At 44.9% G+C, this 15,659-nt stretch overlaps 2 protein-coding genes across 3 annotated transcripts in view; one reads left to right on the forward strand and one right to left on the reverse strand.

The window, feature by feature from the left end:
• Positions 1-2,919: 2,919 nt before the first annotated feature.
• Positions 2,920-11,415, reverse strand: DEXI (Dexi homolog). The gene is made up of 2 exons (XM_066560802.1): positions 10,437-11,415; positions 2,920-3,579 (listed from the first exon to the last, which is right to left on the reverse strand). Exon 1 carries the CDS (start codon positions 10,962-10,964, stop codon positions 10,683-10,685), a length of 282 nt encoding a protein of 93 aa, XP_066416899.1. The 5' UTR covers positions 10,965-11,415; the 3' UTR covers positions 2,920-3,579; positions 10,437-10,682.
• A 1,044-nt stretch (positions 11,416-12,459) lies between these two features.
• The window catches only part of CLEC16A (C-type lectin domain containing 16A), a 59,986-nt gene continuing 56,786 nt past the window's right edge, over positions 12,460-15,659 (forward strand). For both annotated transcript variants that reach the window (XM_066560758.1, XM_066560757.1), the window contains exon 1: positions 12,460-12,609. In XM_066560758.1, coding sequence (XP_066416855.1) covers positions 12,530-12,609 — 80 coding nt within the window. In that variant the 5' untranslated portion in view covers positions 12,460-12,529. The remainder of the gene's footprint in view (positions 12,610-15,659) is intronic.

Consider the following 15,659-nt stretch of genomic DNA (forward strand, 5'->3'; position numbering starts at 1 on the left):
TGGTCTCAGTCATATGTGGGCCAAATATTCATCCTGCTGACTGCAACAGCAAACCATTTGTCTCTTTTATTCTTTTATTTCTGCTCTGTGAACATGAAGAGAACTTAAAATTCTGCAGAGGCGATTGTCAGGTCAGGAGCATCATTCTGGCTTCCTGTTCAGATACGGTCTGAGACAGAACAAGAAAAAGGGATGAAAAAAGCTAGGAATGCTCAAAATGCTACAACTTGGGAAGTCTTCACTTCACAGTTAGCTCAGGGTTACTTCAACAACCTCTTTGAAATCTCTTCTGCTAGGAAGCACTGACAATACTGACCCAAGGATCTGTGCAAACTAGAATCTCTCAACTAACCTCTCAAATACTCTGTTTCTTGGTCTTTAAAAACTCACAGATTTAAACAGTTCAAAATCACAACATTCATTTTCTTTCCAGCAAGTTCTACTCCTCTGCTTAAGTTTAAGTGCCTGCAGAATCTTGACAGCAGGGATGTGGACAAATTAAAGAGAGTGGACAAATTAAAAAAAGAAGGGAGAAAGGAAGGTCTGTTTGTTGTTTCTGAGAGCAGGGAATCAGACATAATATGTGAAGGAACAGAGAGCAAGGAGGAAAAACTCTGTGGAAAATACGATTGTAATTAGAATTTGTATTTTTCTTAACTATATGCATGGTTCTTCTCTGTAGCCAAACTCTAGCCAGAGCCATGGATAAAAATCTTATTTATCCTCTCCTCTTGGAGCTGCTTGAATGGGAGGTAGTTTGAGCCAAATGTGGTGTGATATTCCCATCAGCCTGTGGCACTCCAGCCATGCACATCCTTGTCTTGACCTCTCCTAGCTAAGCTTTGGATGACAAATGCCCTTTAGGGATATTTTCTCCAGCTGCACTTTACCATGACTGAGTCTGAGAATGTGCTAAATATTCCACAGGCAGCTGAATGTTGCAGGATGATGTCTGGACTACTAAAATCATGTTGGGTGTACTGCTGTTCTCTGAGTTAGTGGGAATGTGTGTTTATAATGTACAGATTGTAAATTTTGATACAGTGTTTTGGTTGTCTTTACACATCTTTTTTAAAGTATTAATAAAAGTAAGTATTCTGTTTAACAGTACCTTCTAGTACCTGTTGAAATTTTGATTTTTCTCTTGGAAACACTGAAACCACACAGCAACTGCTGGCTTCTGCCACAGTAACAGGTTTGGGGCTTTGTATTGCAGGCTAATGGAAAGCACTGTGTGTGAGGGAGACAGAATGGACAGAACAGTTCAGTGGGCTGGAAATGGAGAAATAATTCTTTCTTAACAGGAACAAGTTCTTGCAATGCCAACTGCCAGACTGTAAGTTCAGGATCAGGAGATACAAATATGCTGGCTGAGGCCACCTGCTAATAAAAGCAAAAAGAGGTTTTCATCCTTTCTCAATCTTTGCAGTTAAAGTTCTAAACTTAATCTGGGTTGAAAGTCTGGATATTCTTATGGCACCAAGCTCCTCCAAAATGTTTTTGTCAAATGAGTACCTTGTGTATAGAAACTGAATTCACTGGCTGCCCTCTAAGAAGCTGCTGTGATCAAATCTATTCTAAAAAAATCTTTTAGGATGAGAAAAATGCTGCTCTCTCTATGTCCATCTCTTTTTGTTGTCAAAGAAGGCTTGCCAAAATGCCAAGGATTGTGTTACCATGGTAGTCAGAGCTTGTAACACTGTCCCCATCCTTTAAGTGCATGAAGCTGAGCTGTTCTGAGAAATCAGGAATCTTGGTCTAAGATTTAGAATCTCCAAAGTGACTGACTCAGGGAAATTAGTATTGTTTTATTGTGCACTGTGTGGCACAAACCCACTGCAGAGAATTTATTACAAACTCCTAGGTACTGCAGTAAGTACCAAGTGACAAACTGAACCATGTTCTTAAAAAGGCATTTGTGGGACCCTGAAAAACTAGTGAAGCCTCCTCTATGAACACTATGAATTAATAAATACAGAGGCAGCAGGAATGCCTCCTGCAGTAGCAAAATTCAGCCTTTACTGCATTACTACCAAATGGGCTTGACAAGTTTGTAAACTTGGTTATTCTTTCTATAGGTACCTAATGGGGACTTGTCTTCCCTAAATGTATCTTTATGTGTTAGAATATTGTGCCCTAAGTGACTTTATTCCTGAATTGCTGTCCAGGGACTGTGTGGAACAAAACACTTGTCAGTGTTTAAAGGCCCAGAACTGCACCTGATGAAAGCTATCTTGGAGAAATGCTACTTGCACTTGAGAAGTGCTTCTCTTCCTGCAGGAGCAGCTGAAAATTGCATTTGGAGCACAGAATATTGGGAACTGGGAGCTAATTTCTACTGCCTAGAAGCTAAAATGTGCTATTTGAATGCAACACACTGGGAGTATCAGGATACACAAGTTTGTCATTGTTTCATGGGGGATCTAAGCCATCACCCTCTTGTTCCTCATACTGGCTGAAAAGAGACTCCTGACACCATCTGTGTGCAGCAGGGAGCCCACGCTGGGAGCAGATGGCAGACACAGACTGCAGAGGACAGGCATCATGCAGAGAGTGTCAGCAGAATTGTTTTCAATTCTGCTTTATCCAAAACATTCTTGATACATCAACTCGGTTTAAAAATTGCAGTTACAAAAATCAGACTTTTCTAAAAAGTATAATGACACTAAAACAAAACCAGTCTAATGCCTGCCCTAATAACATGTGCATTGCTCCCCCCTTCCCCACACACAGTGCCTGATGTTTCAGTTCAGGTCTGATTTTTTAAGTAGCTGTTCATGAGCAGGGTTTCCTACCTGCTGGCCATCTCAGCAATCTGGAACTACTTGAAGGTACCTGCAGGAAAACTGGAATTTCCTTGAAAGCATATTTAAATTATTTTCTTTTCAAACTGACGAAGAACAACTCCAACACAACTGCTTATTTTTTCATGGAAAAGGTCAGTCTTTATTGTATTGCTTTCACATCTGTACATAGGAACGTGAGCTTAAACAATCTGCAAAGTATCCTGTGTTAAATAATGAATCCACCTGACTTATATAAAATTCACTCTCTGGTCTATTTCAAAACTCTCTTTTTAAATAAAATATCTTTCTAGCACAGTTCTTGCCATTATACTCCCTGAACAGAACCTCCTTCAGTCACTCCTGCATATTTTCCCCTGAGAAAGCATTGCTTTTGAACTACTGGCTGGTAGAATTTTCAACATGTGATTGTAAAACTGGCTTAAGCTATATGTAGAGTGTGTCCATTTGGGTGACGTGGTATTCATTCAAAAGTTTATCAAATCTGGGTAACATCTTGATTTTCTGTTACAATGGAACATAGTTTATCTTATTTTTTTCATATAGTCCATCCCAGAATTACCCATGGAAGCCCAGTATGGTGCATGAATCACTGCAGTAAGTGCACACACAAGAGACAAAGACCATGAAGAGAAGTCACAACTGACAAGGTCTGATGACAACTCTTCTTCTGGTTCTCTTTTCCTTATTTTCATCTCTACATTTCAGAGTACAGTTTCTTTCCAGGACTTGATCCATTGGCCTGGTCATAATCCATTTCAGGTGTTTAATGAATCTGTTTAAAAGAAAACACATAAATACAGAGTAACCCTCCATACCTAAAATGAACAGAAAAGTCACTGAATATGTGACATACAGCACCACGTTGTTGACTTATTAGGAAAAAAAAAAATTAAATCAAACCCTTTTGTGACTCTGGGTAATAATTCTTTGAGAAGTAAAGACCTGCACAACCTTTCAGAAAAATCAATGTCACAGTTTCTGTTCATCTCAGAGCACACGAGTCCTTAGGCATTTTAACAGAGCCATGAAGATACCAGTGTGAGGGGTGTGAGAGTAAGAACCACAGAGCATCACATCAATTACTAGGGGATGTTCTTAAGAGTAAAAACAGCTGTGACATACAGTGGGGTAACCGATTTTATCCAGATTTTATATAATTAGACCTACTAATTAAAACTGATGTTTGAACTGGCTACATTATCTTGACTAGATACCATTCATTAGAGTGTTTTTATTGTTTGGATCATGGTGTTAATTAAGTATTGCCTACATTTGATGTTGTCTCTGATTTTGCTAATTTTCTACTTCAGAGTCGCATTGTTCCGACTATTTTGGATCCTCTGGTAAGTAGTTACAGAGCTAAAGAACATTTTGGGGTAACTTCTTGGTCTTACTGCCAAGAATAAATGACTGTTATATTGCTTTATCCCAGTTTATCTGATTTGCCTTAACTGACTCAAAGTATCCCACTGCTATTAGCAGGTGATTGTTTACAATCATCAGGGGTAAATACAAGGCTGAGAAGATTCCTTTACGTAGAACCAGAGCTGTGGCTTACAAAGGTGCTGGGCACTAGTGAGAGCATTCATCTGGTCCTGTGATTTACAGGCCAGTTAGTACAGTGTAGAATGGTGCAGCTCTGAGAGGGGGCTGGGCATGAGTCCGTGCTGAGGAGGAGCTGAGGTACAGAGACCACGAGCAGCTCCCCTGGCTGCCTGCAGCTCAGGACATTCCTGGCTTGTGTGCAGCAAGCCTCTGAATGGACAGCTCCTCCCTCCTTCCACTTTCTGGGCCTGAATGAAGAATGGAATCTGATGTCACAGCTCTGCATGAGCTTGGACAGACACAGCAACACTGTCATTAACACAGGTGTTACAGGAGGCCAAAAGCAAGCAGGCTGATACAGGACTGGGGAAAGGTTCTTTTATGGATTGAAAGCAGATTAAAAGATTGGAAGCAAGGAATAAAACTTGGTAGGAAAGAACTCAGTAGCAGAGTATACCAGGGACCAATTTTTATTCATCACCATTACTGACTCAAAGAAGAGGATGAATAGAGAAATCTTCCAGACTGCAGAAAATAAGCTCTTTCAAGTATTCACATCATGTACTGATAGGAAGGAAATCCAGAGGGATTTCATAACACAGAGTGGGCAAAAGGTGATGGGTTTGGAAAACATTTGCTAAAGGGCTGGGTAGCAATGTGCCATCCAACATCCTGCATTCTGCCTTGAAAGAACAGAGAGCAGCCTGCAGATTTTGGTCAGGGACATGAGCTCTCCCAGAGGTGGAACACAGGGCTGTGAGATCGTGGTCTGACTCATCACAGCACTTCCCATGTTCCTGTGTGCCACTTACTGCAGACACTGGGTCACAAACAAGAAGCACTTTTGTGTCCAGTGGGGCATTTCTGTCAAATGTCTGTCAGCTACAGTACCTGCTAAAAGAACACACTGCTCAAAATCCTTTCTCTCAAAATGAGGACATGAAAAGGGGGAACAGCAGCTCTACCAGGCTCATTTCATGTTTATCTGATTGCTTTCCAAGTGGAACTAAAAACTGATCTAGAGCAGACAGTTCCGTGTGGTTGTTAGTATTCTGCACTGTAGATCAGATTCTAGGCTGACTTAAAAATAGCACAGCAAAATGTATTGGGCCTCCAAAGCAAAGGGTAAAGCTGTCTAATGGTAGTTCCAAACACTGCTGCAGGGCTGCTACTCCAAGACTGTAATTTGTTGTGGCAGATATTAAATGGGGCGTAAATTGTACAATTGGCCAGGATATTCAATCCTGCCTTTCTAATTTTCAGATTAGAAATCTGTCCCTCAAATTTCATGAGAACCTATTTTTTAACAGAAAACTTCAAAAATTTCAGAAAACTGGAAAATGAAGAGGTAGAAAATATTTTAAAATATTTTTTAAATCTCAGAACTAGAACTTTCAATAGCCTAGAACATACCTGCAGGCACTGAACAGTATGGCTGTAGGATGACTCTAGCATTACCAGCTCAGTCACCAGATCTTTGTCAGTTCTGCCTTTGAAGTTACTGTTCCTCACAATGCAGGCTGGAGCTAAGGACACATGGTGTGACTCTGTATCACATCCCGACACTGTCTGCTTTCTGTTTCCTCACTTTCTGCAGCAGTGTTTCAGCTCTTGTGGCCTATTTAGGCTCCACTGCCTGAGCAACCCTTGGGTCTTTCTTTCTGGCCCTACAAAAGAGTATTTAGCCTTAAGTTGTGAACTGACCTGGAGGTTCCCCAGCAATCCACCACTCAGTACACATCATAATTTTCCATTATACCATTATTTTCCATACATGGCTCCTATTTGTCTTTGCCCTTTTCATCACTTATATTAGACACATGCTTGTGTCTTCAGAGAGCATCATTCAAACTATTCAGCTATTTTTTCTTTCCTAATCTGTAGCCAAAGTAATAAAATTCTACTGTGAAAAGAAAAACAGTCAGACAGTTTCCCTGAGCAACTGGAAAGATTTAGCAACTTGTACATATTTAATCCTTTGGGATAGTTGTACTCCTTATAAGCTACGATCATTATGAGGGGCAAATGCAGAGTTAGAGACTAAATGTCTCTAAACAAATTATTCTTTTCTTCTATTTTAGGATTTATAGTTATTAGCTGAACTATAGTGTCACTTTGTCCCTCCTCCAGAGGAAACAAACATGTAGAATTAGACTGGATTTGTTTCTTAATTCCTTTGACAGCTTAAAAGTAGTAATTGCCTATTGTCACCTCTTGAAGCAAGTTTATTACAGAAAGCTTGATTTTTATAGGAAAGGACCACAGACTGTTAAAAAATTATTCTTTAACATTACTTGTGGCCGAGGCTTTTAACACATGCAATACTCAGGCCTAAACTACATCTATCAAAAATTGAACATCTCTCTAATTTCTGTGCCTCATTTTAATTCACATTATTAACAGCACCATTTGGAAACAAAAAATCTGCTTACTCTCCTGACATTATATAAATAAATGCATTTGGTAGAAAATCACTTAGAACTGTCCATGGCTGTAGTTAATGAGTCTGTATGGACAGCTGAACAATTAACCTTGATTTTGTCTTCCTTCCATCTAGAATGGAATTAAGTATGGAATTAAGTACATATTTCTTCAAAGCAGAGCTGTCAGGTGAGTTTGAACCCTGGACTTCTATTAATTTTTGTAACAGCTAAAAATCAAAATAAGGTTCTAAAAATCAGAGCAATTGTTCTTAATCCTGTTGCTACTGTAACTCATAAAACAGCCAACTGATCTGTATCATGGAGTCAACGTATCATCTTGGTGATCTCTACCAAAAGGGGAAAAATAGTGAAAAATGGCAAGGTAAATTAAGTAACAAACCACTCTGCTCATTATTTTTAATATTTAAAGTCTGAAAAGACAGAAGTCAGGAATTATAATCTGATACATTTAAATGTATCCTGACAGTGCTAGTGACATCATTCTTCTGATCTGTCCTTTGCAGGACATCTCTGCTTCAGAGCACAGCCACAGTGGGTGGCTGTCTCACAGACACTGAGCCTGCAGTTCTAATTGGCACTATTTTGATGAGCTGGAGAGTTAAGCTATGTTGGGGTTTTTTTTGATTCAGAATTTAGATGCTGGCATTCATTGGAAGCGCTGAGTCACAGGTTTTTGAGTACTGGATTCTGCTCACTGAAGATATTCATCATAATTCATCTTATGAAAAAATACAGGTACAGCATGTACTGCAAGATTACATAAATTCAGTCTTCTTATTCAGTTTTCATTATTGATTACTTTTGCCCATTTTCTTTCTGATAGGAGTACTTTGTGATGAGTCACATCTGATTTTCTGAAAGTATGAGAATAGTCATATGACCTTATTCCAGGGAGCTTCAAATATATCGTAAATAACCTGAAACACTCACACAAAAACAGTAGATGGCACAAACAAGCTCAATTCTGTTCAGTTTACACAGATTAATTTCTTCATTTGAATAGGCCAGGAAACATTTTTCAGCTGCTTACTTATCTGTCTGCCCTCAATCTCTGCCACCAATTTTGCTCAGGAACTCGAACATCATTTTGCTTCCATTGAGTTTATTCAAGTGAGGGGTTTCCTACCAGAGAGCACAGAGCTGGTCTGATCCATGAGTTCTTTTATTTTTACATCTAAATTATCCTTTCCTCATACTGCAGAAGGGTGTCCTGGGATTTGCCCCCTCTGTGTTCCTGTCACACATCAGTCACGCAGGGTGCGAGGCACAGAGGACGCTGCAAGGTTTCAGCTCAGGATAATCACAGCTCTCTGGTTGCTCTCAGAAATCACTGGTGAGTCACATGAGGAACCCTGCTCTTTAATGCAAAGAGTAGGCCTACATATTTTTCATCACTGCTGGAAAAACAGACCCATTCTTCCTGCAGTGTCTTGTGAATCCTCAGCACTTCTGGGTGCAAGGGAAACCTTCCCAGGCCAGGAGGGTAGGGGTTAACACTCACACAGAACGCGGCTCACTGCAGGCAAGGCACCACAAGAATCTAAATCTTCCCTTTCAGGGCCTTAGTGCTGCTCCCAAAGCAGAAAACACAGCTCCAAATGAGGGCCCTCTTCTGCCTGCTTTGCTGCTATAGAACTGCTGAGGAGGAATGGCAGAGCAGTGAAGAAACCTGTAAGAGGGTATGAACTCAAATCCCTCATCATGGTGGTAACACTGTGCCTGGTACCTAAATAATTATGCAATTTGTGGCCTGAGTGCTATGTCTGTAAGTATAATTAAATATATAAATAGATGAAACACAGTGAATTTTTTGCTGCCTAAGAATTGATCAAACTTTTGGGACTTGTGATTTGATTCTCAGTGGAAACCACCATCTACCTTGACAGATTCCAAATCAAAGACCAAGGCTGGAGCTGGTACCTGTGCAGAGCTCCTTGAGCTCTTGGTGGGTAAAAATGAAGCCTTACTTCTGAGCTTTGAGAAAATCTCTGCATTTTGGTTTCTGCATATGGAGGGTTTTATAGTTAGAATATCAAGAAGTTTCCAGAGCTGCTTATCTTATTAATAAGAAAGAAAATTTTAAGAAGCCAAATAATATACACTGAATTGAATGTGTTCATATCAAATGATATTTGTATAGTAGGAAAAATTTTTTTTCCACTGAGGAAAATTGTGTCATGCTGTCCTTAGGTCTTCCTGAAAACTAGACACAACTCATCAAGACAAATTCTAGACAGAAAAAAAAGTGATTTAAAAAAAGTATTTTAATCCCTCGACTAAATAGCATTGGAGCACTAAGATTTGAAGTTTAGGGAAAGGTATTTTGGAGAAGAAAATGGATAGAGTTTTTAGCACCAAAGATTTTGTTTGAATTACCATTAATTTTTAGGAATTTCTTTCCTGGAATACAGAGCATGTGTATTATTTGTCCAGCTGAAGAAGGAGACAACCACAAAAGCAGTCAATGGTGTTTTGTGGGGAGGATTACTCTGCTGCACACTTTCTATTCTAGCAGAAGTGATTCTCTTCCAGTTGCTTGGGATGGACCACCAAATGTAGGCATAGACACTTCCATTTGCAGTGACTATATGCAGTGAGATTTCTTCAGTAGCAACAAAATCTGTTCATTCCCTCGTTAGGCTCCCACATGCCTTTGGCCAAGCCTTGTTCAGCTGTGTTTGTGCAATCAATGTTACTCCAACACCAAAAATGTCCAATTTTTCCTTCTAAATTACTAACCAAAATCAGCTAATATTTCTTTAAAAAGAATCTGACTAGAAATATTCAGGAGATAATTTTAACCGATATGAAGGGCAGAACTACAGGAAAGGTTTGTTTGGGTTTGTTAAATTAGAAGACTGGTTAGAATAGTTTGATATTAACTGGTATTTGTGTAGTGTGGTCACCAAGTTTATACTTGTAACCTTGTAACTGAATTTCCTATTTCCATCATTTCAAACAGAAAAATAAAGATATCCTGAACTGGTTTTCAGATTTACAGACAATATTTTGCTAAAAAAATCTGCTGGCAGATTTGCTAACACATTTTAATTTAAACTGTGAATGTTTTCATTAACATACATTTGGCACAGAAAGTCCTAGCTAGAAATAGTGATTTTTCTTCCCAAATGCATTTCAGTGTTTTAAAATGCTAAATCCTTACATTTCCAGACTTTTAGAATCACTCAAGACTACAAAAAAAAAAAAAAAAAAACCTGATCAAGCAAAACCCTCGTGCTACAATTAAAATGGTGAGCTGGGTAGTTTGTCATTATCCAAGAGAGTGGTTTTAAAGGGCCGGAAATTAAGATGTATTTCTGGCTCGAGGAAGGTCTCTGAATTGTAATAAATGTTAACCGGGATGCTCGTTTCGATTCAGGGCTGCTTTCAGGACCGGATCAGCAAAGTTGCTGCCCGGCTGTACAGGCAGCCCCCAATGCAGAGCTGCAGTGGCTCGGAGGATGAGTCCCGGGGGAGAGGGTCGCTGTCCCCGCTGTCCCCGCTGTCCCCGGGCGCTGCCGGGCGGGGGAAGCGCTGGGGGCGGCCCCGGCCCTTTGCCCGCAGCGCTCGCCCGTGCCGGGAGCTGCGACGGAGCGCGTCCCCGGCGCCGTGCCCGGCCGGACACTGAGGAATTACTTACTTCCCTGGCGAGCCCTCTGCCTCTCCGCGGGCCTGCCCGGCGGCAGCGGGTCCCGGCTGCCCCTCTGGCCCCTGCCCCGGCGGGGCGGGTGCCATTTGGAAGGGAAGATGTTGCGCAGAAGGAGCCGCGACGGGGTCGCGCAGCGGGGCCGCGGCGGTCCCCGAGCCGCGGCCATGCGGGCACGCCGGGCCCCCGGCCCGGGCCAGGCGGCGGCGGCGCTCAGTCGCTTTGGAGCGCCCTGGGGCGTCACTCCAAGTACCCGTCAAACACATCCAGCTCGCTGTCCGTCTCGTAGAGCACGGAGCCAGGGTCGGAAAGCATCCCCAGATCCACCAGAGCCTGGTCCATATCCTCGGGCAGGAAAACGATGCCCACATTGAGGACGATGTACTCCATCAGGAAGGCATAGTACAGGATCAGCACATTGACAAAAAACAAGCCCACGTAAAACATATAGGGCAGCACCAGCAGCGCATGGAAGGCCCAGGACTCCACCGAATCCAGACGTGCGGAGACCGCGGCGGTCATGCAGCCGTGGGGGCTGCGGGGGCAGCGGGCACCGACCCGCCCGGCCGGCGCGGGGGGGCGGACGGCAGCGGCGGAGCTGGGAGCGGGGCAGGACTGTACGCCGCAGCCCCGGTGGCAGCAAAGGGCAGAATCTCTGAGGAGCCGGATCCGGACTCCGGGAAGAGGTCGAGCCCCGCAGGGGCGCGGAGCGGCCGGCTCGGTCCCTTCAGTCCCCGGAGGAAGAGGCGCCCGGCGGGCGGGCGAGCGGCCAGCGCGGGTTCAGCGGCGCTGCCGCAGCCCCGCCGCTGGCAGGAGGCTGCTCAGCGGCATCTCCAGCCCGGCTACTGCAGTCCCGCCGCGGCTCCCTCCTCCTTCTCCTGCCGCCCGCAAACTTTGCGGAAGGAGCCCGCAGGCGCGTTGGGAGCTGGGCTCGGAGCACCTGCCAGCGAGCCCGGCCTGCGCGGCAGGACCGTGCAGCCCACCCGCCCCTCGCTCCCCGCCCCGCGCCTGCCCCGCCGCACGCCGCCGTTGTTTACCAGCGCCGCGCTGCTGCTGGCGCGGGGCGGCCGTGACGGGCACCGGCGCCTCCGCCGCGTTGGCGGCCCTGGGGTCCCGCTGCGGCTGCACGGGGGCTGCAGGGGACAGAGGCCGCTTGCGCGACCCTCGGCTGCGCGCTCCTGCCTGCCGAGCTCTGCCGCAGCCCGCAGCCTGCGGAGCGGGGCAGCGCGGGCAGGCTTGGGGCTGTGCCTTCGCCCCTGGAAGTTGTTTCGCGACCTCTGCTGTGACCGAGGCCCTCCTGGAGCAGCACTGCGGGCCCGGCCCCTCTCGGCTGCGGTGCAGGTGTTTCTTTGCTGACCAAGGCTTTACCTATACCAAAATATAACCGAAGGCGGGATTTTAAACTCGGTGCATTTTTGACACTGCCTGACAAATTCTTCAGCTTTTACATGGATTTAGTTTATTTCTCTGGTTAAAGAAAAAAAAAAAAAATTGAAAATCCAAAACTAGGTCAAGACAGTCAAGGGTCCCCTTCTGTTTGTTCTTCCTTAATTTTTAGGCCGATTTAAAGTTCTTACTGGAAGAACATCAGCAAGGGGAATGCCAGCAGCTGAATTTCTGACGCTGCGTCTTGCAGCACTGGAGTGACCCCACAGGACAGCTTCGTTTGGGTTATGGAAGCCGAACAAGGAATATCAGTGGCCAAATTTTACCTCAAATTACAACACATTTAGGACGTACACTCATACGTTTAATGTGTTTATTTTTTTTTTCTGGTTCGGGTTCCGTTTACTCTCTTCTTGTTGTTCTAAGCGAGGCGGCCCCAGAGCGCGCCCAGCGCAGGCCCCGCCCCGCCCCGCCCGCCTGAGAGCTTGGCCCCGCCCCCGCGGTGCTCCCTGGGACTCGCAGTCCGCGGGCGGGGCGGGGCCGGGCCGGCGCTTTCCGGCGTGCCCTGGCCGCGCATGCGCCATCCGCGCTGGTTCCGCCGCCGAGGCTCCGGGCCGGTCCCCGCCCGCCGGTCGCCCGCTCCCCCCGCGGGGCTATGAGGCCGTAGGGCCCGCGGACCGGAGCAGCCTTCCGCCGCCAGCATGTTCGGCCGCTCCCGCAGCTGGGTGGGCGGCGGGCACGGGAAGGCCGCCCGCAGCATCCACTCCTTGGACCACCTCAAGTGAGCGGGAGGCGGCCGCGGGCTCTGGGCGGCGGTGAGGGCGGAGGGTGGCGGGGCTGTGAGGAGCGCGGAGGGGGCGGTTGCGGCCGGGCTCCGTCCGCAGAGCTGCTCGGGGCAGGTTTCGGGGCAGCTTTCCCTCGGAGCCGGCTGCGGGGCCGGAAGAGGAGAGGGCGGCTCGGTGGACGACGCTCCCCCGGCGCTCGCTGCCCTCGCCGGGGCGTTTTGCGGCAGCTCTCCCGAGGGGAAAGCGCCCGGAGCAGTCCCCGGTGGCGGAGGCTCTGTGGTCTGGTGTCCGCCTCACGAAAACCGGCTTCTCCGTTCCAGAAAGTCTTCAGGGCAGACGTAGTTCGTCGTAATGTCACACTCCGGGCTGCCATACGTGTTTGTTTTGTTTTTAGCAATGCCCCAGAGTCTTCGGCGGAGTACAGTGCGAGGCGTGATAAATACAAGAAATACCGCATTCCTCGTGAGGGAGAACTTTGTTTGTTTCCTGGTGGCGGCTGAGGCGAGGGGCTGGTGCTGGGTGTGGGCAGTGCAGCTCCGGGGTGTGAGGGGAGGTCCGGAGGCAGCCGTGAGTCACGGCGGGCCGGGATGTGCCCTGCGCTGCAGGACGCAGCAGCTGCAGAAGGAAAGCTCTGAGCTTGAGACCTGTAATGTGTTCTGCAGCCCCACAGCCGTGTGTTACTGCTGCCTGCAGAAGGTGGAATGGTTTTTCCTAGCTCTGCCGCTGGAGTGTTGGAAGGGTGGCAAGGGATAAAAAAATTAATTTCCCTGTTCCATTTTAAGTGTTCCGCTATTGCAAGAAAAATGAGAACCACCTTGATAGCTTCTCTTTGTACTGAACGAGAGAAGGAGGTCATTGAGAGATGAAGCACTTTCTAAATGAAATCACTGTGACTGTGTAGCTCATTGAGAAAAAGTGCCGAGTAGTTTTCAGTAATCTTACAAGGAGGACATGAATGGGTTCTGACAGTAACGAGCAGGATGCCCTGTACAAGATCTGGATCTTGCAGTTGTTTTATCAAGATGATTTATGGATTCTGGTCCTTGTCTCTAAACTGGAAAAATGTTCAAAATGAGCAAGACTATCTGAAATGCAATGCTTTTTACCGAAGACACAGAACTCAAGCCCATTAATACAAAACAAATGAGAGCAATAGCATTGCAGAAATAATTTTGAAAGCATTGTAGGTCAGCCTAGCATGCCAATGTAGTCTGGTTTTACAGGATAAAGCAGAAAAGTCATGTTCCGATGTAAACATAGGAATGTTCTGTTGAACATACAAGGAGTAGTTATTGTGTACTGCTCAGCATTAGTGGAGCTTTAGGTCTTTCTGGCTTTGATATTTGACTTGAAGATAGAGCAAGAATGCTGATGCGTGATGAAATTTGAAAAAACTGAATTTAAGTTTAGGAAAAAAGAGTGAGACTTGAGATTTACTCTCACATGTCAGAAAAATGTGTCCATGTGATCTGTTGGGGCCACAGAGAATAGAAAAGTAACACCCTACCTCATTTGTAGCAATGGGGAATTGGGCTGTGAGTGCTGTGGCTTGTTATCAGAGAGCTGAAGTATATGTTTATCCACTGAAGTACGAGTTTTGGTCTGTTTGCATGTGATTTCTTTAATTATGAATCTGAACTGGTCGTATGTAAAGGCCAGATGAGACCTTTGATCTGTTTATACTATGTATATTTTAAGTGTTTGTTTATCCAAGCTGTGTGAATTTCAGCTTCTAGCTAGATACCAACAGGAAAGGTGAAATTGAGGTCTTTTCCAAGTGTTGAAGTGGGTAAAGTAACAGAAGGAAAAAGTTCAGAGAGCCTTGTCAAGAAAGAAAGTCTCAGTAAGCTCACTTGATAAGCTGTTTATCTTCTCATCTTTTCAACTCATCAAAGTCCCATTTTGTGTTCCATATGAAGGAGCTGAGTACAGCACACCTGCCTTGCCATTTCAGGTTAGCTCAGCCTGTAAAAGGTGTATTATGCTATGTTACGGGGGTGAAATCAGTCTGGGCTAGCCTGGTGGGAACATTTTTATTTTTAAACTTGTATAAGGTAGAGTTTAGTCTAAATTGTAAACAATCCATGTGCTTAGTGATAACAGCAGCATTACTGCTTTTTGTCAGTAAGTGCTGGATCTTTCCCATCAGCTTTAATGCAGTTTGTTTGAGGTTTGCTTTTGAAATTTTGCTATTCAGTCTTCCTGCAAGCACGCCAGAGAATGGATAGGCTGAAGGAAAATTGTGAGACTGTTGGCATTGGGTGTTTTTATACAGACTCTTGATCCAGTGAAAACAGTTAAAATTTAATCCAACTTCTGAAATGTGATCTAGAGAAGGATGGCACAGTGCTACTCGCTGCCTGGGTACTTCTCAGAGAACTTGATCTTTTTGTGTGTCTTTGTTTCTAAGTCAGACTTTTCCCCCTACTTTTCTATGGTGTTTTACACAGCCCTGTTGTTACTGTCAAGCACATTTCCCACGGTTGCTTCTGCACTTGGTATTTTAATTGCATTGTGATTGCATTATGCCTTGGTCAGATGCAGTGCCCATCAAGGTGTGCTTGCAGTCCTTTTTCTTGGGTGATTCATTTCCTGAGGCACTGTCTGTGCTATGCATCAGGTGTCCTCTGTGAGAACAATATGCAATTACCTGATTACACGCAGTGGGAAGGATCAAGCCTGTTCTGGTCAGGTCTGGGCTTTTAAAATTTGAGTGCTTGACTTCCTAAACTCTTACCTCTTTTAGTGTATTTTTGTAAGTAATAAGTAGGAAAGTCATTAATGTGCACTTACAATATACGTGAGTTACTATGTTACCCCTTTAAGCATGGTTCTGACCAGAAAAATGTTGAGAATTTTGTTTGGTTTAAGTTGCTGGCAACATCTCCCACTGATTCTGATGGTGTTGAGTGCTTTGGCACTTCCTGCATGGTGTGTTTTTGTTTGAACCCAATCTTCAGATATACAGATGACAGAAGTCTCCTCTTTGATAGTTTTGTGTTTTGAAGCACAAATCTGATCCCTCTGTAATCAACATTTAGAGACA

The sequence above is a fragment of the Molothrus aeneus genome, chromosome 16, assembly GCF_037042795.1.
Source record: "Molothrus aeneus isolate 106 chromosome 16, BPBGC_Maene_1.0, whole genome shotgun sequence".
NCBI classification, from domain to species: domain Eukaryota; kingdom Metazoa; phylum Chordata; class Aves; order Passeriformes; family Icteridae; genus Molothrus; species Molothrus aeneus.

Bases quoted from the DNA above. Each gene is read 5' to 3' on its own strand.
- DEXI (XM_066560802.1), bottom strand. From the start codon at position 10,964: ATGACCGCCGCGGTCTCCGCACGTCTGGATTCGGTGGAGTCCTGGGCC.